This window comes from Crinia signifera, chromosome 8 (genome assembly GCF_055691185.1).
Source record: "Crinia signifera chromosome 8, ASM5569118v1, whole genome shotgun sequence".
Lineage (NCBI taxonomy): Eukaryota > Metazoa > Chordata > Amphibia > Anura > Myobatrachidae > Crinia > Crinia signifera.
Genome location: NC_139224.1, coordinates 44,244,645 through 44,267,743, shown reverse-complemented (window position 1 = coordinate 44,267,743; position 23,099 = coordinate 44,244,645). Strand labels below are relative to the sequence as shown.

Sequence of the window (23,099 nt, the reverse complement as noted above, 5' to 3'; positions counted from 1 at the left end):
GTCTACAACCCCATCTCCTGCTTTACTTCCTCCTCTCCTCCTTTAACCCCAGTCTCCTGGGGGTATTGGCGTGTGTATGTGGGAATATGGGGGGGGGGGCAGATAGTTTGACTATGGTGCTGAGATACCTTGCAGCAGCCCTGTAGCCCCTCCTCTCTCTTCCACTCACCACCTCTCTCCCCTCTATCTCACTCTCTGTGCCTCACTGACTCACTCCTCTTCCCTCTCACTGTCCCCATCTACTGTACCTATCACTCACTCCCATCCCTCCGTCCACCTTCCTTAGCTCCCTATGTCTCTCCCTGTAGCCACCTTTGTCTCTATATCTCTCCCCATCACCCACTGCATCACCATCTACCTCTCCCCTGTGGCACTATCTCCCCGTTTTCCTCTCTCTCCTGTCACTCTGCCTTTCCTCTGCCTCTCTCAATAATCTGTTCACTGTTACCCACTGTCTCTCGTCATTCCCTTTGAGGCCATTCCCTTGGTTTGAGGCCATTCCCTTGGTTTGAGGCAACGCCAACTGTTTTGGGAACATGCGCAAATAACCCCCCTCCCTTCCGGGTTACGGTGTCCCCCTGTAATTTTGTTCTGGAGCCAGCCCTGACGGGCGGTGTATCAGTGGCGGCAAAGCCGCAATGGGCCCTGCTGCTGGATGCGGCCCCACCTCCTTCCACCCCACCTCCTTCTCCCCATACGCTGCAGTAAATATAAGGCCCAGCACTGCTAGTTGTGGCGCCGCCTATTGTTATGTTGGCTCCGCCCATATGAGGCCACTTACAGACAATTGCCTATAAACATGATATTGTTCGGGTTGTGGGGTTGATGTGTTAGGATATTGAGCATGGTCATATGTTGTACTGGCCATATGGCACTTGTGTGTGGTCTTGTTGTGGTGCTTGGGTATTTGTAGGCATACGGCTAAACATACGCTCAAAAAATGTCATCTGCCTCTCATGCATTGCTGCTATTTGTGTCATAAATGAATCCCTGCATTTCTTTTTCAGATGCCAAAAATCTGGCAATTCTTTCATCTTCATGAGTGTTCAAATCGCTATACGCCTCACGTAGATGATCCACAATAATCGTTGCCATTGCTCTCACCGATTGTTTGGTTGCGGCTTTCTTTTGGGAACGTTATAGACTGTGAAAGGGATAAAAAATTATTTGTTACACACTGAGCATGTATAAACATTGCAGAGTTTAGCAAACACGTGTTTTGTGGCCTTCCGCCACCTGCACACTAGCTATACTGCAACATTACCCATTATGTTTTCTATCCTTTTTCAAAGACAGTTTAAAGTTATTGTGGGTGGTAAAATTGTTCTAGGTTGAACTCATCTATCCACACATCCGAGCATGTGTTAACATAGTTTTTGTGCTACACATGGACCACTGCGGCATATGACAGCATGCTAGGATGTGTAGTACCAAAGAAACTTGAAGGGCGATAGTTTTGACACCACAGCATGATGTGTGTGTGTGTGTGTGTTTGTGTGCAAATTTAACACTTACTATTGGAGCACAAAGTTGTGGGCTTGGGTGCCTGGGAAGTCTCTGGCAGCTTGGATACCTGTGAAGTCTCCGGCTGAGAAGCCTCTACCTCCTCATTTGCGGCGCTGATGGAATCATTGTTCATGCTAGACTCTTCCAAACTGCAGTCAGATATGAGCAGCATGGATGGTGGTCCACATTGTGAGCTGGGGAGGCTGTGCGGTGTTTCGGCATAGTCATCCTCTACTGATATCTGATTGTTGGCACAGCTGGATGATGATAGTGCGATGGGATTAGTTAGGGCACTTTTGCCAAAGACACTGTAGCATAGCTCATAATATGGCCAATCAATACGTCCTGCGCCACTTTTCTTACTATTATGGTCGTGTGTTTTCGTAAATTGTTTGCGTAGTGCCTTCAATTTGTTGACCACTTGCTGCTGTGTTTTTGTTATGCCTCTGTCTGCCAGCATAAGGGATATGTTCTTGTACACAACAGTATCCTTCACTGTTCCCGTCTTCTGCCTTCTAATTTCGTCCTCTCCACGAATATTAAGCAGATCTTTGATCTCACTGTCTGTCCAACTATGGCTAGATGTGTTTTTCTGTTGAAATACCTGCTTGTGCCCAGCGTAGGAGGGAATCTGCTGTGATGGCTGCTTGTGCCCAGCGCAGGGGGGAAGCTGCTGTTATATTGCTTGTGCCCAGCAAACAGAAGCTGCTTGTGCCCAGCGTACAGAAGCTGCTTGTGCCCAGCGTACAGAAGCTGCTTGTGCCCAGCGTAGAGAAGCTGCTTGTGCCCAGCGTAGAGAAGCTGCTTGTGCCCAGTGTTGCTGCTGCTGGGAAGCCTGCTCGTAGTCAGCGTGTCTCCAGCGTCTCCCAGAGTGTCTTCAGCAGATGACTTCATCTTCCGGTGCCCCTGAAGAACCAATGAACGGCCTCAGAGCATTACCTGGATACAGGGGCGCTGGAACGTTTTTAGGTTGGGGGGGGCAAGATATAATCTCATTTTGGCGCCCCCTAAATTGCTATATGTTACCCCCTGATAGTTAATGAAATATGTTTTCATCAATAGTAATAGAGTAAAAATACATGTGGGCATTATACACAGGGCAGCGGCATATACACGTGGGCATTATACACAGGGCAGCGGCATATATGCATGGGCATTATACACAGGGCAGCGGCATATACACGTGGGCATTATACACCGGGCAGCGGCATATACATGTGGCCAGAGACACCAGGACTGACATTAATCCAGGGGTTGTCATTTACTCGTAAAAAGTGGAAAAAGTGGCAGTGTCACCCCCAAACAGATTTATGTGATTATGTCTGATTATGATAATCAGACATAATTACATAAACCTGTTTGGGTGTGAATCCAGGGGTAAATGACAACCCCTGGATCTGTCAGTCACTGGGGAAGGGAGGGTGAGAGGAGCAGCATTTACCTTTAAGTTTTCGTTGTGGCAGCACAGCGTGATGGCTGCTGCTGCGGCTGTTGTAGGATGCTCCCGCCCATGCACTGATCCACGCGACCAGTCTCCCTCCCTACGGCCCGCATCACGCCCGCCAATCACTGTGGACGCATCACATCCACAGCCACTGTGATTGGCGGGCGCTGGTTCTCAAAATCTCCCCGCAGCAGTCATCCATGTGGGCGGCGGACGGCTGCGAATAGGAATCGGATTCTTGCTCGGCGGGCGGCTGCGATTAATCAGTAATATAGGCGGACGGGCGGGAGGCTGGATCAAGCTTAATCAGCCCACCGCCCGCCCGCCTATATTACTGATTAATCAGCCGCCCGCCCGCACAGCTATATTACTGCAGTAATATAGCCAGGCGGGCGGGCGGCTGTTAAACAATAAAATATGCAGCTGGACGGGCGGGCCGGACAAGCAGGGTGCGGGGGCCGTATCCGGCCCGTGGGCCGGAGGTTCCCCACCCCTGCTTTAGCGCCTCAGTAATTTGGGGGGGGGGCAAGCTGCCCCCTCGCCCCCCCCCCCCCCGTTCCGGCGCCACTGCCCGGATATAAAACCCGGGTAATGTGCGTTTACACTGCGCACAGACACATGTCATTGCCGTGTTTTACCCTGGTAGATACCAGGGTAGAATTCCCTGGTCTCTCTACCCGTGTTTTAGAAGAAGGACCCGTTGACACAAACAAAAAGCCGGTGTCGGTGCGCGTCCCCGAGCAAAAACCCTGGTAGAATTTACTAGTGGAAAAGGGGTAATATTTATGTGCAGTGTGAAAGGGGTTTAAAACGGTAATATACCGTTTCAAAATACCGTGTCTCAAACGTTTAGGCAATGTGAAAGCAGCATAAGTGAGATTACTGCTTACTTGGCCCTATCCCTGATACTGATATTATTCGGTCTTTATCCAAAAATATTACTGATATAAAACAGACTCCTATGCCCCATGTACCGTACGTCGTAAGTTTGTTTGAGCAATTTAAATATACAAAATGTTCTGTATTTCACTCAGCTCACTAAACATTAATGACCTTCTCTATGTGCAGAAAATATATTCCAGTTTCACCGTCAATAAATCACCCTATATAAATATGAAATCATCCTGGCTGTGGGACACATGAGGGATACAGAGAGAAGCACTAGGGTTGTGTAACAGCTGTGTAGTTCCTGTTTTATTACACGGGGCTTTCACATAAAAGTTACAGTTAGAGTCTGCACTTTGGGAGAGACAGAGCAGTGCTCAGAGTCTCTGTGATCCAGGAGATACAATCATGAAACTCGTCATCTTGCTGTTTGTCTTCTGTGTCTCTCAGGCTGCGAGCCTCCGAATCTGCTCATTCAATGTACAGACTTTTGGGGAGGCCAAAGGCTCGAAGCCAGATGTGATGGATGTGATCGTGAAGGTGAGGACTCTTTCCTAGTACAATCAATATTAGGATCTGTACTATAACTCTATGCAGGAGAATGTGGTCAATGCTGACATTCCATGTACTGTATACTGTAGATCAGGGGTTCTCAACTTCGGTCCTCAAGTACCCCTAACAGTGCACGTTTTCCAGGTCTCCATACAGAATCACAGGTGAAATAATTAGGGATGTGCACCGGCCACTTTTTAGGTTTTGGGTATTGGGTTCTGATTACCTTGAGGTTTTGGGTTCTAATGGGTTTTGGCAAAACACCTCCTAAGTGTTTTGTGTTTGGATTTTTGGGGGTTTGGGTTCTGATTTTTTTGTTAAAAAGGCATAAAAACTGCTAAAATCGCAGAATTTATATATTGTTTTTTTGCTCCTACGCTATATTAACCTCAATAACATTCATTTCCACTCATTTCCAGTCTATTCTGAACACCTCACAATATTGTTTTAGGGCAAAAGGTTGCACCGAGGTAGCTGGATAACTATGCACAAGACAGGTAGATACGTCAGCAATACTAGTATATGTGCACCAGCAGAATTTATAATAATTAATTTTATTATTAGGTACTGCTTGGCACTCAAGTGGCACACGTCAGAAACTAAACTACTAGGTGGGTAAGCAGTAGCACTGCCAGTGGTCACCACAAAAGGTAGTTACACACCACCAGTAGCACACTATTATGCAGTGCACCAGCAGAATTTATAATAATACATTTTATTATTAGGTACTGCTTGGCAGTGGCACTCAGTGGCACACGTCAGTGCACCAGCAGCATGGAATTATTTTTTACAGTCCCACACAGCACAAGTATTATTTTTTAATTAAATTAGATATAGCAGCCTAGTATGTAATTGTACTACTAGGTAGGTACACTTAGGCAGTAACACTGCCAGTGGCAATAGTGGACTGAGTAAATAATACTGGCAACCTCTATTCACAGTATTCAGTGCAGGCAGCACTAGTGGACTATATATAATTCAATTAATTAAGTATTTATAATATAGCAGCCTAGTAGGTAGAGAAAATAAACTACTAGGTAGGTAGGTAGGCAGGCAGGCAGTAGCACTGCCAGTGGTCACCACAAAAGGTAGTTATATTACACACCACCAGTAGCTTTATGTAGTGCACCAGCAGAATTTATAATAATTAATTTTATTATTAGGTACTGCTTGACAGTGGCACTCAGTGGCACACGTCAGTGCACCAGCAGCATGGAATTATTTTTTACAGTCCCACACAGCACAAGTATTATTTTTAAATTAAATTAGATATACCTGTAGCAGCCTAGTATGTACTAGGTAGGTACACTAGGTAGGCAGTAGCACTGCCAGTGGCAACATTTGACTGAGTAACTAAATAATACTGGCAGATTCAGTGCAGGCAGCACCAGTGGACTATATATAATATAATTAATTAATCATATAATATATATTACAACACAGCACCAGAGGTAGGCCCCAGCACAGAGGAGACAGTAGTACTACAAGTACACAGTTAGACTGTCCTCCTTGCTAGGGAGAGCCCACCCTAAGCAGAGAGGAGAACAGAGTACACAGCAGCACCATGGGAGACAGCCCCAGCGAATAAAATAATTACAGCACAGCACACCAGAGGTAGACCGCACAGAGGAGACAGTAGTACTACAAGTACACAGTTAGACTACACAGCAGCACTGAGAGACAGCCCCAGCGAATAAAAAAGATTGCGTTCAAGGTCAAGCTCAAGTTTAAGCCCCAGCAGCACAACCAACACACCCTCTCCCAACCCACTACTACACTGGAGTAAAGATGGCTGGCGCAGCAGCCACTATTTAAAGCCTTGCGAAATCCGGCGCCGGGAGATGTCGTTCTGACCACGCGGACGGACCCGAGTCAGGCGTGAATCTCTGAGCGCTGCTCGGAACCGGGCTCGGAATCATTACGTTCGTGGGGGCTCGGATCTCTGGAATCCGAGTCTGCACATCTCTAGAAATAATTAGCTCCACCTGTAGATCGTTTAAGATGTGTCAGTGAATAATAAGTGCACCTCTGTACCTGCCAGGTGGCCTGGAAAATGTGCATTTTTGGGGGTACTTGACAACCAAGATTGAGAATCACTGCTGTAGATCACTGGGGATTCTTGAATATCGTCAAATATATATACGTCTTGAAGGAAAAGTGCATTTTGAAAAATGGGAACCCCAATTTCAGCACCATTTAGGACAGGACTGGCCAAACCGGTCCTCGAAATCTACCAGCAGTCCACACTTTCCAGACCACCTATCTGGTGCACAGGTGCAGTACTTACTAACAGTACACACTTTCCAGACCACCTATCTGGTGCACAGGTGCAGTACTTACTAACAGTACACATTTTCCAGACCACCTAGCTGGTACACAGGTGCAATCATTACTAACAGTCCATATTTTTCAGACTACCTAGCTGGTACACAGGTGCAGTCATTACTAACAGTCCACGTTACCTGACCACCAAGCTAGTACACAGGTGCATTCATGACTAACAGTCCACGTTACCTGATTACCTAGCTAGTACACAGGTGCATTCATTACTAACAGTCCACGTTTTCCTGAACACCTAGCTGGTGCACAGGTGCATTCATTACTAACAGTCCACGTTTTCCTGACCACCTAGCTGGTGCACAGGTGCAGTCATTACTAACAGTCCACGTTTTCCTGACCACCTAGCTAGTACACAGGTGCATTCATTACTAACCGTCCACGTTTTCCTGATCACCTAGCTGGTGCACAGGTGCAGTCATTACTAACAACATGCTGCGCATTAATTCATAACTGACACATTTTACCGATTCACGGATGGTCTTAGAAAACATGAACTGTTGGTAGATCTCAAGGACTAGTTTGGTCACCCCTAGTTTAGTAGATACAGCTCCATTTGATCCCTAATGTTTTCTTGTCTGGCTCCAAAGTTATCACTGTAGGCAGCGCCACCAGACTGCATGGCCACAGACTCGCTAAAGGAGTCGATGTCCCTAATAATTGGGACAGTGCTGCATATATGTACATAGTTGATGAGGACTTTGTGATGACTCTGCTGGGCTTCTGCATTCTCTTCTGGGTGGCAGCTTCGCTTGCGATCATTAGTCCGTAGCCTGACAAATGGCAGCTGCCTAGGCGTATGTGCGTACAATCATGCATTGTCCATTGTAGTCAATGAACTTTGTGAACATACCGATAAATTATCTCAATAGACAGACACCAGTAGACTGTTTTACCAAAATGGGTACTGGGGGAGGGGTGGGTCACAGAATAGAGAAGTGTGAAAAAAAAGAAAATTGGAGGTGTTACTTGTACCAACCAATCAGATCCCAGCTATTATTTAGCAGACTGTACAAATTAAATGATACCTACATCCTAAATCAACTGAACAGATTTCAAGTCTGTACATTTAAATTATTTATTGCATCTGCTTCCCCTAAGGGTACAAACACAAGAGGTGAAGACCTTGCACATACCTTTCCCTGCAGGTCATAATGTTTTGGGGCTTTCAGTTACAGATGCTCCCTGGCTGCCAGTGTTAAATCATCACATATTGGGCCTGATTCAACATCAGTCGGACCTAGGGTTGCCACCTCTCCCGGATTTCCGGGAATCTCCCGATTTAGGTGGCAACCCTCCAGGAGGCTTTTTCCGTTTCCCGGATTCCGGGATTCACCCGGAATTCGGGTGTCTGAAAAAGCCTCCCTGCCCTATTCGCCGCCTCTTCGCGTCCCCAGTGCCCAGCCCACTGCAGCGCCTGCCAGGACTGCCTCCGCAGATGTCATCATCTCGCGAGTATTACCTGTAGCCCACCGCCCGCTGCATAGATCTGTGCTGTGCTGCTGCTAGCCTCCGGGAAACGTAGACCTCCCAGTATGCCCTGCCTCCGCCCTCCACTCTCCCCCCCCCCGGCCTGCCAGCTGCCCCCCAGTGCTGCCCACCCCCGGCCAGCCAGCTCCCTCCACCACCCCACCCGGCCTGCCACCCCACCCGGCCTGCCAGCACACACACACCCCCCCCAGCCTATATGTGTACATATGTATGTATACATATGTATGTATGTATACGTATGTATATGTATGTATGTAAATGTATACATATGTATGTCTGTATGTATACATATGTATGTACGTATGTATACATATGTATGTATGTATATGTATACGTATGTATGTATGTATGTATACGTATGTATATGTATGTATGTAAATGTATACATATGTATGTATGTATACATATGTATGTATGTATGTATGTATACGTATGTATGTATGTATGTATGTACATGTATACATATGTATGTATTCCACTTTGGAAATAGACCACTCCCACTTTTGGTATAATCCACGCCCCCTTTTCCGGAGCGTGCGCGCATTACAGTTATAGGGGTCAATCTCCAGGAATCGAGTAACAATAAGGTGGCAACCCTAGTCGGGCCGCAGAGAACCAATGGTGCATCACTGCATTTGGGCAAATATACGCATGTGCAGGGACGCCGTGAGATCGCCTTTGGCGACTATCACATTCGCCGAGGTACCCCACAGAGGGGGGGGGCCGGGGGCTGGCGCAAATCGGGGGGGGGGGGGCGGTTGTGTTTGGTTGACTCGCAAAGCTGCAAATTTCTCAGCTTTGCGAATCAACCTGTATGACTTCCTTAGTGAGGATGTAGAACCAGTGCTGCATAGGTAGGTGCGATGGGTGCAGTCTTGGTCCAGGGCAGTCCCACATTTGCAATGCTATTGTAGGAGAAATCATTCAGAAAATAGCGCAGCAGTCATTTTCTCTGTGATTGTAGTGTAGATTTATCTCTGGGAACATGGTGGTTGCACTGATAGACCCGCCCATGTGCACTAGATAGTAGTCTCCGAGAACACTGCTGGCACCATGTTTTGGAGACTAGCGCATGTGCAGTGTCTATGGCATTGCAGAGAGGAGAGGGCCCCTTCTTCTCTTAAAATGCTTCTGCAGTGGGATATGCTATTAGTGGCAGTGACTGCCACTAATAGGGTTGGCCAAGGTTATCCTATTAGCCCCAATGCGGCATCCTTTCCCCCCAATAAGCAGCCGTATGGAGACGCTATAACATATGTTTTCGCCTGATCGCGAGTTCGTTTGCGGGCGATAAAAACAGCCGCTAATTGGATAATGCGATAATGACCATCGGTCATTAAGTGTGATATTCTGCTGTTTTTGTTGGCCGCAGTTTTTATTATCCCAGTGGCTACAGGGATAATAGGATATCCCCCTTAAGAGGAAGCATGGACCATAGAGTTCAGTGATGCCCCTATTGAAGTGGATTCTATCCTGGAGGTAAACTCTCTTACTTTACCCACTGCATTATTCTTGCCTGCTGATCATATAATGTGGACATTGAGGATTACTGGCAGTCTCTCTTATTACTCAGATTATTTCCCGCTGTGACATAATGCTACTGATGGAGATCAAAGACAGCACCGACAAAGTCATCAAATCTCTAATGGCAAAACTCAACAGGTAACCTTATATCTGCATGGTGTATTGGTGATGCTGGGGTATGCAGAGTGGCAGTAGGGAGAGAGTGCTGTGAATCATAGGTTAGCGATAGGTAGAGTGCTGTGGATTACAGGTTGGCGATAGGTAAATAGTGCTGTGGGTCACAGGTTAGTGAAAGGTAGAGTGCTGTGGCTCATAGGTTAGTGATAGGTAGAGTGCTGTGGATCATAGGTTAGTGAAAGGTAGAGTGCTGTGGATCATAGGTTAGCGATAGGTAGAGTGCTGTGGATTACAGGTTGGCGATAGGTAGAGAGTGCTGTGGGTCACAGGTTAGTGAAAGGTAGAGTGCTGTGGCTCATAGGTTAGTGATAGGTAGAGTGCTGTGGATCATAGGTTAGTGATAGGTAGAGTGCTGTGGATTACAGGTTGGCGATAAGTAGAGAGTGCTGTGGGTCACAGGTTAGTGATAGATATAGTACTGTGGATCATAGGTTAGTGATAGGTAGAGTGCTGTAGATCATAGGTTAGTGATAGGTAGAGTGTGTTGTGTATTATATGAATGAATGAAGGTAGTTCATGTGCCAATAATTTTATAGTTACCACCATAAATGGTTAGAACATCAGGGTCTCATCTGGGGACCTGGAGATGGTACCGGTTAATTCCCAACTTGTAGGTCCAAAATACCTCGGATGGAAATGGAGCAGGAATGGTGGGTGGATGATGGAATGGCCACCGCCGTGAATCTCTGCCAAGGAGGTATGGACCTATGCCTCAGGAGGATTGGAGCAGGAGTGGTGGGTGGAAGATGGAATGGCCACCGCCGTGAATCACTGCTAGAAGAGGTGGGGACCAATTGGCCCAAGATGGTGAAAGCTGGTCCGGGATAAGATCACTGTTATGGAGCCTGGTGCAAGATAGTCTGGGCTCTCAATTAGGGTCCAAATGAAAGATAGGACTTTGGTGGATGTCAGGGTCTTGGATATGGCTCAACGCGTTTCGACATCTCAGCATGTCTTCATCAGGAGCAACTAGAATAAGTCCCTGTGTGCCTAGGCACCCTGGGGTGCTTCAGGAGACTTGCAGGGGTGCCTTGGGTTGGTGGACCAAGATCAATTCATATTATTTATGGTCAATGTACCAGGCAAAACCAGTGCTTGTGGCTGCCAATCTCTTATATATTTGGCTACATGTGTCAATCATCCTGAGAGTGTGTCTATAACGCTGGGCGGGGTCACACATGAAACTCCACCCCCCACTCAGCCTTATACATGCACACCACACATAATACACACACACACACATGTAGCCACATATATAACTCTATCACTCTGCCCCGGCACCTGCGCACACCCCTGTCTCGCGGGATCTTGAGCACCACCCACACGTTTAAGCCAGCACTATCCCACTCTCGCGGGAACTCCCAGTGCCACCCCAGCACGCTCCGCACACACAGTGCAGCCCTGTGCGCCCGCTGCCTGATACATCCTCCTGCTGCCATCCTGAACCGCTCACACCGCAACAGGCGCCTTGACCCTTTCGCACGATGACTGACACCCCTCCAACTGCGACACTACCGTACCCGATGCCTGCCACCACCACCCGCCGCGCAGACTAAGCTCCCACTCCCCTCGCACATGTCTCTCCACCGACGCCAGCCCGGCACCCAACAAGAGACAACACTGCCCACTATACCACCAACGGATCACAGGTAACTTTTGGACACTATTGTAACAACGCCTACACTCTGTACATATGCTACCTAGCCTGCAGCACAACAAATAACACCCCTTAACGCTACCGCAATCCACCCCCCCACCCAAAACTAATACCACACACACACACTCTCTTTCCACCACTATACCACCAACGCATGCACTTTACACCTACCTAAACTTACAGCACTCCAACAAAATCCATAACCCAACATACCCCTAACCCACAACACCACCCCCAACCAAAAACACAATTCACCAAAATACAAACATAATTAAAAAAAAAAACTTTATTTGTAAATTTAATGGGGCGTAGCCCCCTACGACGGTGTGAAGAGCGCCCGTACGGCGCGATGAATCACCTAGTCAAAATATATGTGGACAAACAGAAGCAAATCCTGTCCCTCACCAGATAACTGTGACATATACACACAATGCACTTAATTTAATATTTTTTTCTGAATTTCTCAATAAGAAGCATTTGGCCTAGGGGTGCCTTGAAAATATTATGTAATGTATACGTAAACTACATAAGTGACTCTGGAGCCCTAAAAATACACAATGCTTAATATCCCCACTATCCACGTCATACCCCCCAGTAACCACGTCGGCGTGGAGCCCGAAGCGTGACGAGTGTGACGGGGATTAGTGGGGGTATGACGTGGATAGTGGGGGAAAAATAGCTGGTCTATACTTACCCTCCTCCATCCCAGACACCGCGTCGATCCCCGCTTACTCACGCTGGGATCCACGGTGACTCCCTGGAAGCCACATTCAGTCCCCCTGCTCCGGCACTCGCCACGGACGATGTACGCAATTAGCGTAGTGCCGCTGGGGGAGCAGGGAAACCATGTGCTGCACTACCAGCGGCACTACGCTGAATTACGTAAGTGTCCGCTGTGAGTGCCGGAGGAGGGGGACTGAACGCTGCCGACGAGGAGTGACCGTCGCTGCCTCTGGGGAGTAACTGTCACTGCCTCCAGGGAGTCATCGGGGATCGTCGCCCGGAGGAGGGTAAGTATAAACCACACCACCCTGCTCCCAGTGCTGCCTCCTGTATTATCACGGCGCCGGCTACGCTGACAACGTAGCTAAGCCTACGTTGAAAACATAGAATAGCCGGGCACCATGATAATACACAAGTACCCATAATAACCAATGCAATCAAAACTCAGTGTTTATACAGATATTGACAGGTGTTTATACAGATATTATCATCACTAAAATGAAAACTTCACGTAATTAGGCGTTTTTGTGATAGACGTTCTGGCTGGTGTAAATGTACTGGTTGGAAAAGTAGACATAGCCATGCCAAATGTCATTAAGTCACCATAAAAAGTGTATTTAAACATCTACTGTACTTTATTGTATTTGTTATTTTCAGACAAAAACAGACAAGCAATGAATTTAATTTAATCATCAGCAAGAGGCTTGGACGCAATGCGTACAAAGAGCAGTATGCCTTTATTTATAGGTAAGTGATGCAATGGCAGCCATCTTGTTGGAGCTCAGCTAATACATTGCTAGTTTGCCTAAATCTCAGAGTAGATGCATCTTGTAGGGCAGATCAGCATAATAAATGTACCATTGCCATTGCAGGAAGCAGCTGGTCTCCGTGAAAGACACATACCAGTATCTAGATGCCCAGCCTGGAGATATGGACGCCTTTTCCAGAGAGCCCTTTGTTGTCTGGTTTACATCTGTCAACACTGGTAATTCTTCAGTGATAGCTTAAAAATGTTGCACCAGCAATTCTATACAGATCAGCCATTCTCTCAGTGTAGCCTATGACGAGTTCTCATTATGATGAAAACTCATTACATACTTATCTGGCCTTAAATCAAAGTAACATAGAAGTTGAGGTTAAATAAAGACGTAAGTCCATCAAGTTCATCCTACAGGACACATTAGAGGGTATGGTGTAATTGTGATATCCCCATTTGAATTACTTAAAATTTGGGCTAAATAGTGTTTATAGGTTGTACCCCTAAATGTTGTTTTTTTTTCAATAAATGTTTGTCCAACCTTATTTTAATGTATTAATTGTGTCTGCCATCCCCGCCTCTTCTGGAAGAGTTTCATGCCTTTAATGCCCTGACCGTAAAAAAAGCACAATAATCTCTAAGTATTCCTGGATACCATATCTTAAAATACCCTCAAATTTAAGGGTATTTAAGCTCACAGGTCTGAACTTCATTGGGTCATCTCGTTTTCCGTTTTTAAATATAGGTACTATTTCTGCAATTCTCCAGTCCTTTAGCACTATACCACACACGCTTTTTTTTAAATAAAAAAATGTAATGCAGAGGATTTGTCATGCCCAGAGCTATTCAATTACTAGCCAGTTTTCCTGTGCAGTCACTCCATGGCTAACCTGTTTTAAGTACCCTTAATCTATGGGTTACCCACATGGTAATCCCCAGATAGTGCATTTAGCACTGCTGCTTACTTGCAGCTCCTGAGCCTGCAAGGAAATGTCCACCTTACTGTAAATAGGTGGACATTTCCTTGCAGGCTCAGGGTAGCAGCATTTATTGAATAGTTTCAGGCAAAGCTTTAGCCACACGGATAGCCTTGTGGCTAATCGAGTCAGCCCCACTGAGTGCTAAGCATGGCTCATATGACTGATAAACTCCAATGGTGGTCATTTGCTGTGGAGGAGAATGCAGGGTACTTCTTTCCTAGCACGGCGCCAGCGATTTTTATCTTATGCATCGGGACCTAAAAAAATTGCGTCGATCGCATCGCATGTAACCAAATCGCATGCGATGCAATCAACGCGATTTTTACATTGGAATCAATGTAAAATGGTCCCTGAGACCCAATTTTACATTGGGCCCAATGTAAAAAGCCCCCGAAACCCCAATTTTAATTGCATACCCCCCCTATGCCCCCCCAATGTTAACGCCACCCCACGATGTACGCCAACCCGAAGCGTGGCGCAGCTAGCCCGCGAGGGGCGGCGGTATGCATCCTCTGACCTTTTCATACCCCCACTATCCACGTCGGCGTGGAGTTGATCTTATAAAGTGTGGCGAGCTCAGCGAGCCACCGAGCCCGAAGCGTGGCGAGCGCAGCGTGCCCCGCGAGGGGATGCGCATAACTTCACAGGTATACGCGTCCGCTCGCCACACTTTATAAAATCAACTCCATGCCGACGTGGATAGTGGGAGTATGAAAAGGTCGGAGGATGCGTACCGCCGCCCCTCGCAGGCTCGCTGCGCTCGCCACGCTTCAGGTTGGCGTCAATAGTGGGGTGGCGTTAACAATGGGGGGACATTTCACATACTTAATGAAAAATTGGGCCCATTGGCCCATTTCCCATTGTTCCCTATGTAAAATCACGTTGATCGCGTCGGTCGCATCACATGCCATTATAATGGCATGCGATGGACGCGATCAACGCGATTTTCTCTTTGCCGGCAATAAAGCCACTTAATTAACAGAAAATCGCGTCCATCGCGTCGATCGCATACCTTAAGTTACCTTAACTTAAGGTATGCGATCTACCACGACGGTGCGCTGTGCTAGAAAACAAGTACCGAATGCAGTGATTGTAAGATAGAATGGAGTGCACGATGTTATGCTGTACAGTATGTGTGTGTCTGTGCCCTTTAAAAGACTTGAATATTAAATTTTTATGATGAATATTTTCATTTTCCTTTTCATACACTAGTGGTGCAAGACTTTGTGATCATCCCGCAGCACACAACACCGGAGGCCGCCGTCCGTGAAATCGATGAACTCTATGATGTCTATCTTGATGTCAAACAGAAATGGAACACAATGGAGGTCAGTCAAGAAACATGTTCTGCATTAGCAATTATTCACCAAGCTTTTGATTAGTGCAAAGAGGGAAAACGTGTACATTAAAGGACAATGGGAGCTGTAATATACCTTTATGAGCTGAGGATAAATGCCAAAACAGCTCTGTATACATTCAAGAAGGCAAAAATTGCTCTACTGCATACTAGCATTGCTTGGAAATGTCACTTTACTGTTGGAGGTATACTGTACATATGGTTGGCCGGCTGTCAGAACACCAATGGCAGCATCCCGGTGATTGACTCGTCCACTGTATGTTTACTTTTAATGTGACCTTGGTGTTAAGCTACTTCCAAAAGACCTAGAGCCTTATTCAGATCTGTACGCAATGCTGATGTTCACGCCGCTGAGCATTTATCGGTAGACTGTGCACGCGCCAAGGTACTATAGGGAACAGCAGCAAATATATAGGGCTATGGATTGTTTGAGGAGGGCTCCAAACCATTATCTTGCCCAGGGCCCCATGATATTTGCTGCTTACTGAGCCTTACAGAATCACCCCCTTTGTCTATAGTAGTCCGAATGGATGGATTGGAGGATTTAGTTTAGCTTTATAAAAGGCAAGCTGACATTACAAGCTACACATAACAGAAGAACAGGAGAGTAATAACTTATATATATGGAGGCGTTTGTGTGCTGGTTGTACTACGAGAAGTCTGAATTGTTTTGCTGATGTCACAGGTTTGATCCCTAGCAGCACATATTGTACATAAATCATAACATTTTCCTTCCTCCAGAACTTTATCTTTATGGGCGACTTTAATGCAGGATGCAGTTATGTTGCTAAGAAGTACTGGAAGAATATTCGCCTCAGAACCAATGAAGAATTTGTCTGGTTAATTGAGAACACAATTGATACGACGGTGAGAAGCAGCACCAACTGTGCCTATGACAGGTAACACCTCCCAAGAGGCCATAGAGTCTGACAGAACAGGGCCAGAGTGGAAAGTACATTTGCGTTCAAATTATGATTACAGATTGACTGGGCCAGCATTAACCAGGGCTGTCAGGTTATCTCTGTCCTGAATCCTCTTCCAGATTTAGCTACTGAAACATGTTGTGCGTTGGTGTATCTGTAATGGGTGCAATGTATATGGTGCACACAGGCCCAGGGTTCAAATGACCCATATGGTACACCTTGCACTTATCATCAATTACTGTACTTTACTCTAAAGTGTCCCGCGTCGGTAGGGTGACCAACTCATCCCTTTAATCCGGGACACATATTAATTACACAGGTTCTGTGGCTGGCTTTCACCTGGTTTTAAACTGCCACACCTCAAGACTCCATTTCACCTGGTTTTAAACTGCCACAGAACCTGTGTAATTAATATGTGTCCTGGATTAAAGGGATGAGTTGGTCACCCTACGCGTCGGAGCAAGCAGAAACTACCTGGGAAATGTGATTTGGTCACCAGAAATATGGTGGATTACATATTTTCATGGGCTTGCATATGCATGAGTGTGCTCTGCCACAAAGGCAGGGGGAAAACATGGAGTTAAACCACCCATGAGCGTAGGTCCATGTCACAGATGCATACCTCCCAACTTTCTTGTCCCCGAACCCGGGACACTGCTGATGCGCGCCGGAAATTTCGGGGGCATGACCTAATTACGGGGGTGTGGCCTATACTCGCGCCCCCATTTTGCCGCTATGGGGGTATGACCCAGAGGCTCTGTGAGCCTCTAGCCATGCCCCCAGACCGCATGCGCACAGCGTTTATTCCCCGCTGCTTAGCAGCCGACAGGGGGGACTCCCAACAGCCCCCCCTCACCGCGGGACACTGCCGCCCGCGGGTGGGACAGCGGGACAGGCCCTAATAATCGGGACTGTCCCGCTAAAATAGGGACTGTTGGGAGGTATGCAGCAGGGCCGTCTTTTCGTATGGGCTTAATGGGCACTTGCCCAGGGGCCCCAGGTGCATAAGGGCCCTAGCCTGATAGCTGAGGATCCCCTTTTTCCAGAGATACCAGAATTTTGAAAATCGGCCCTGGGTAACTGGAGATATCCAACTTCAAAGCAGCAGTCCACATCCGACCTGTTAATTGCACTTCCTAGTCATATTTCTCAGGTTTTCTCTGACACTAGCCCCGTACACCGGTGAGATATATTGCTCAGCAATATATTGCTAGCAATATATTGCTGAGCAATATATTGCTCAGTTTCTCCTTTTCATCAGCGACCAGAGATGGTCGCTGATGAAAAAGAAACTGCTGGGGGGAGCCCGGCAGTGGAAATCAGCTGGTCGTAGGAGCATGTTCCTGCAACCAGCGATCACTACAGGGGTAAAAACGGGAGCGCGCACCTGGCGATATATCGCCGGTGCACACTCCCATCGCGGGCAATATGGTCGCGACCATATTTCCCACGATATTACACAAAATTGGGTACTTGTGTATTTTGGCGGTGCCCATCGCATCGCATACCATTACACATGCGATGGTATGCGATGCAACGCGATTTTGTTGGTTAGTGTACGATGGCATACAATTTTCAAATTGTATGCCATTGTACATGGCATACAATGCCATACGATGCGATGCGATTAAACATTGTATAAGCACCCTAATGGGTGCTTATACAATGTTAAGCACCGTAATGGGTGCTTACAATGTTAAATGCACCCCCACGCCACCCCCCCACTATAAACGTGAACCCGAAGCGTGGCGAGCGCAGCGAGCCCGCGAGGGGCGGCGGTACGCGTCCTACGACCTTTTCATACCCCCACTATCCGCGTCCCCTCGCGGGGCCCGCTGCGCTCGCCACGCTTCAGGCTCGGTGGCTCGCTGCGCTCGCCACACTAATCTATTCTCAACTCCACGCCGACGAGGATAGTGGGGGAATGAAAAGGTCATAGGACGCGTACCGCCGCCCCTCGGGTTCACGTTTATAGTGGGGGGGGTGGCGTGGGGGTGCATTTAACATTGTAAGCACCCATTAGGGTGCTCAAAAGCACCCTTTAGGGTGCTTATACGATTTTTCATCGTATAGGGGGTCAAAATCGCGTCGCATCGCATGCCATCGGGTACATGGCATGCGATGCGATATGTTCATCGCACGATGGTGAAATCGGGCGCCGCCAAAATACACAAGTACCCAAAATTGCCCCCACCCCCCCATGTGTAAGCACCTTTAGAGATTTTTTTTTCTCTGACTGAGAGTATATTCCAAAAAGTTGGGACTCTCCCCTTTCAGCAGCCGGTCCCTGCTCCAGCTCCAAACATCTGGTTTACGGTTTTATATTTTGGTCAATGCATTGCTCTGGCTCCTGATCTCTGATCCCCAAGTTCCCAGCACCTCCTGAAAGTTGGGACTCTAGGATTTTATACCATTGAAGGCTAAGAAATCTATTTCCAGATAATGGCGATATCTGTAGTCAAACAAGCTGCACTTCCACTGGAAAATGACGAATATTAAGCCCACTTCATTATACAACCCTCCCCTGTGTATAAAACACACACGTTAGTGTTCTCCCTCCCACCACCTGTGCAGTAAAGGAGTAATTAGCAGAAGTTACTGCTCCAGGTCCTATATGTTGAGTGGAAGATAGAGCACCCCCTGCCAACCGTGGGACATCATATCTGCTGCTGAGAGCACCCCCCACCCCTAGGAGGGGAGAATGGGTAAGGGCCAATGTTCCCTCTAATTTTACGAAGGCTGTGTGCTGCGAAAGATTTTGGCTGTGCAACTTTGGAAGGAAATTTACATTTTTTGTGCGTCACTTATATATAACTGGAAAATGACGTTCAGCATTTGTGTTAACTTTACTTCAAAATGATATTAAACATTTAAACATTCAAAACACAGCACACAATGTAGTTAATGGGTGAAACACACATTAATTGAGTCCACAACTGCAAAAACGGACCACTGCTGCTTTGTGCGCTCTGTTGTAATGTCTGTGCGCACGCTCGTCGGGTTGTGTGCGCGCGCACACTGGTAAGGGCCCCAGTACATTGCTTTGCCCAGGGGCCCACATTGCTGTTAAGACGGCCCTGGTATGCAGATGGATTTTGTGATTTATTTTTTTATTTTTTGGGGGGGCATACGTAACAATGGGCAACTGCTGGCAATTCAAAGCTGTTCGTAGCTGGTGGGCTGGTATAGAGCTGTATAAGGGGTTACTGATAATGATAATGATGATGTACTGTATAAAGCAGTGATGGCTAACCTTGACACTTCAGCTGTTGTTAAACTACACATCCCAACATGCCCTGTATCAGTTTTGGCATGGCCAAATAGCAAAACTGTAGCAGGGCATGCTGGGATGTGTGTCAAGGTTAGCCATCACTGGTATAAAGTGTATAAGAATTATGGTATTACATCTGCAGTAAGGTCATGTTGGGAAAGGGTAGTGTTCCATTTGTATATTATAATGGCATGCAGTCAGTCACAATGTCTACGTCAACAGTCACTAGGTCGACCACTAATGGTCGACAGTGACTAGGTTGACACCTAACAATGGTCGACACTGCCAAAAAAGGTCGACATAGTCAGGATCGAAGCCCGGAGAGGAGACTCTGCACCATTTCCAGGGCAGGACCAGAGCTTGATGTCCTCAAGCCTCACCCCCAGCACAGTAAATGCGGCGGCTGTTCAGGGAAGTGGGAGGAGCTAAAATGAGGCAATTTGCACCCACCCCCTCCCCGAAGACCTTCAAATACTGGTATTTCACCAGTGTAGGAGTGGGCTGCAGGGGAAGCCAGCCTTCCGAGGGGGCCAGAGGGGCACCCGATTTTCGGGAGCGTCCCTGGCCATTCCGGGAGGGTAGGCAACCCACAGATTAGACCATTTCCTGTACTGTGGGACCAAGCTTCTCTGGTTATTTCAGGATTGTCCTCCGTGGTGAGAAGCTGATCAGCTCTGTCGTGCCGGACTCTGCAGCTGTATTTGACTTCAGGGCGACCTATGGATTAACAGAAGTGCAGGTAAGTGATTGATCAGCAATGTAAACAGAATGATCCTACATTGTGTAATGGGTGTGACTTTATCTGGGATCTATTACACATGGAATGAATGTAACATTTTTTTAGGCCCTGGATGTCAGTGACCACTACCCTGTGGAGTTCCAGATGAGCAAATTGAAGAGTTCTTCACCTAAAGCTAAATTGTCCCGTAGGAAGAGACGAGGATGAAGTGTCCGAGTTGTTTAATTACAGTGGTGTTGAATTGATAGAGTAAATTCTTGTGAGTATCAGGGACACAATGGCTACAACACTGTCTGTAATTAATGGTGGCACTTAAAGAAATGCTCTGTTCAACCAGTAACAACATCATCTCCGCACATTCAGAAGCTCCCCCGCTCCTGCCTTCTATCTCATCTGTCCCTCCTCCACTGTTGCAACCTTCTACTCTGTCCAACCCCTCACCTGCTGCTCTCCTCTTCAGTCTCTCATTAATGGTATTGCTAGACTGCTCTTTCTTTCACATCACTCTGCCAGTCCCTCCACAGATTCCCATACCATTCAGAATTATATTAAAGGGGCCCCTGTCCCATAGAATTTGACAGCAGATAAGAACCATTTGGCCCATCTAGTCTTCCCCTCACAATGCAGTTATTAAATATATGCCCCATATAAGTGACCTAGTTCATTTTCTGTACCATAGTAGGGCCCTAATTAATATTCTGTCCTATAGTAGTGCCCTAGTTTTTTTTTTTTTAATCAACCATTTTAGTTCCCTAGTTTAATAATAGTACATGATATCGTATGGCTACCAGTACTGCTGCACAGTACCCCCAATGCACATTATGATACAGTATGTAGTGTCCCTAGTTCATATTATGCCACACTGTTCATACTGCTCCAGTAAAACTGAAGCCACACTAAAGTACTGTACCTCCATTTCATATTGTGTCAGATTAATGCCGCTGTTCTTATTATGGAACATTATAGTTCCCTCCATATAACAATGAGCAGTGCAGATTATGCCACATTATAGTGTCTTCCAGTTCAAATTATGCCACATTACAGTGGCCCCTTACCATTATAACTTCCACTACACACTTCTCTTGCTGAAAATGTAATGTATTACAATTCAGGCCTACTGTAGAGCAAACCCAATTACTTAGCTGGTAAATGGTAGCTGGGTATGGTATGCAACATTATGCCTGGGTCCAGGCCCCCTTAAGCATCTGAAACCCCATGCACCCATTAAAATTATGCCCATGCTCTTTAACCTCCATCTCCAGCCTCATCTCCTTCCCTGCATTCAGCCATTTAAAATACTCTCTTTAAACTCACACTGAAGCCTAGCAGTACCACAGAACCCCTATGCAACTATCAGCTGCCCATCTCATGTCAAGTACAAACCATCTTACCTTCTACTTCTAGTGCAAGGGCAGGGCCCTCCCCTAACTGTATAATCAGGGTTGCCTACCCTCACGGAATGGCTCGGAGGGTCCCGGAAAAGCCTCTCAGAATGTGGACAGTCTCCCGCGACCCCCGCCCCCCTCGGCAGGGGGGTTCGTGGGAGCAAATTACGTCTTTATAGCCATGCCCCTAGCTGTGCAATGCCTGAAATACCGGCATTGCATGACAGGGGATCTGGCCACGAGGACACAATCGTGCTGACCACGCCCCCACTCTGGATGATCCACCGGCCATCCCGCCCATTTCCCACCCCATCAGGAGCCCCGCCCCCGTCTGCCTCACTGAACCGACTGCCCTCTCCTGGAGGGAGCAGCCAGAAAGTAGGCAACCCTGTGTATAATACTATATATTTCATGTCACTATGGGCCTTATTCTGGTTGGTTCGGTCAGATGCGTGTTTTCGGACAGGAACCGAGTGTTCTACGCCCATGAAACGCGGGGCGTACACATATGGTAATGAGCCCAAACAGCCCTTCACGCCCCTCTCCACCCCATGTTCGGATTGCTGCAATCGATCGTTTTCTGTACAGAATTCACGCTGTATTCGGATGTACGCGGCGTTCGCACATGCGCAGATACGCCTCAGCACATGCGCAGACACCAACCATCGTCCGTCCGTCCGCATTCGGACCCATCCGACTCAACCAGAATAAGGCCCTATAAGTCAAATCGCTATGCCACTATGTATACTGTATCTATGTATACACTTCTAATAATGTATACACATGCTGACTTTATATGTCTACTCGATTTGTGTCACTATGCAATGGGACTAACACATTCCATTAAATAAATGCTGATAATAATAATATCATTTTTGTCATTTATCTCATTTGTCACATGACACATCACCCTCCCTGGGAGCCGTCACAGTAGCCAACTGAAGTGTTATGAAAAAGTGCAGCTCTCCCTTTTGTGCAGCTGCATCTCATGGAGTCACACTGCATCCATACACACTAATTAATGTCAGATACAGAAGGAAACGCCCTGCTTTTCTCTAGATACACTGACTAACGAGCCAGATGCTTGTGGCTAGTTTACAATGAAGTTGTTCAGGACACATTCACTTTCAATGCAAAACTAGAGAAATCATTCATATGTTAGCTCTGCTTGTTCTCTTATTAACCAGCTCCTAAGAAAAGCAGTTTTACCAAAGATTTGGTTATCTGTTCATTTCAGTCCTGGGGAAGAGGTTCTAAAGGGAAAATGCAGTAAAAACCCTGTTTTTTGGAGGTTTTAACGCATTTCTCCATGCACAAAAACCTGGTCATTGGGTTTTCGCAATGGAGAGTGATGCCAGCAATAGCTGGCATTACCCTATAGAAACCTATGG

General features: G+C 46.9%; 1 protein-coding gene across 1 annotated transcript; it reads left to right on the top strand.

Annotated features, from left to right (window-relative positions):
- Nucleotides 1-4,127: 4,127 nt before the first annotated feature.
- Nucleotides 4,128-22,577, top strand: DNASE1L3 (deoxyribonuclease 1L3). Its single transcript, XM_083156255.1, has 8 exons — nt 4,128-4,375; nt 9,789-9,877; nt 12,954-13,043; nt 13,169-13,281; nt 15,246-15,361; nt 16,132-16,289; nt 20,227-20,323; nt 20,429-22,577. Exons 1-8 carry the CDS (start codon nt 4,244-4,246, stop codon nt 20,528-20,530), a joined length of 897 nt encoding a protein of 298 aa, XP_083012381.1. The 5' UTR covers nt 4,128-4,243; the 3' UTR covers nt 20,531-22,577.
- The last annotated feature ends 522 nt before the right edge of the window (nt 22,578-23,099 follow it).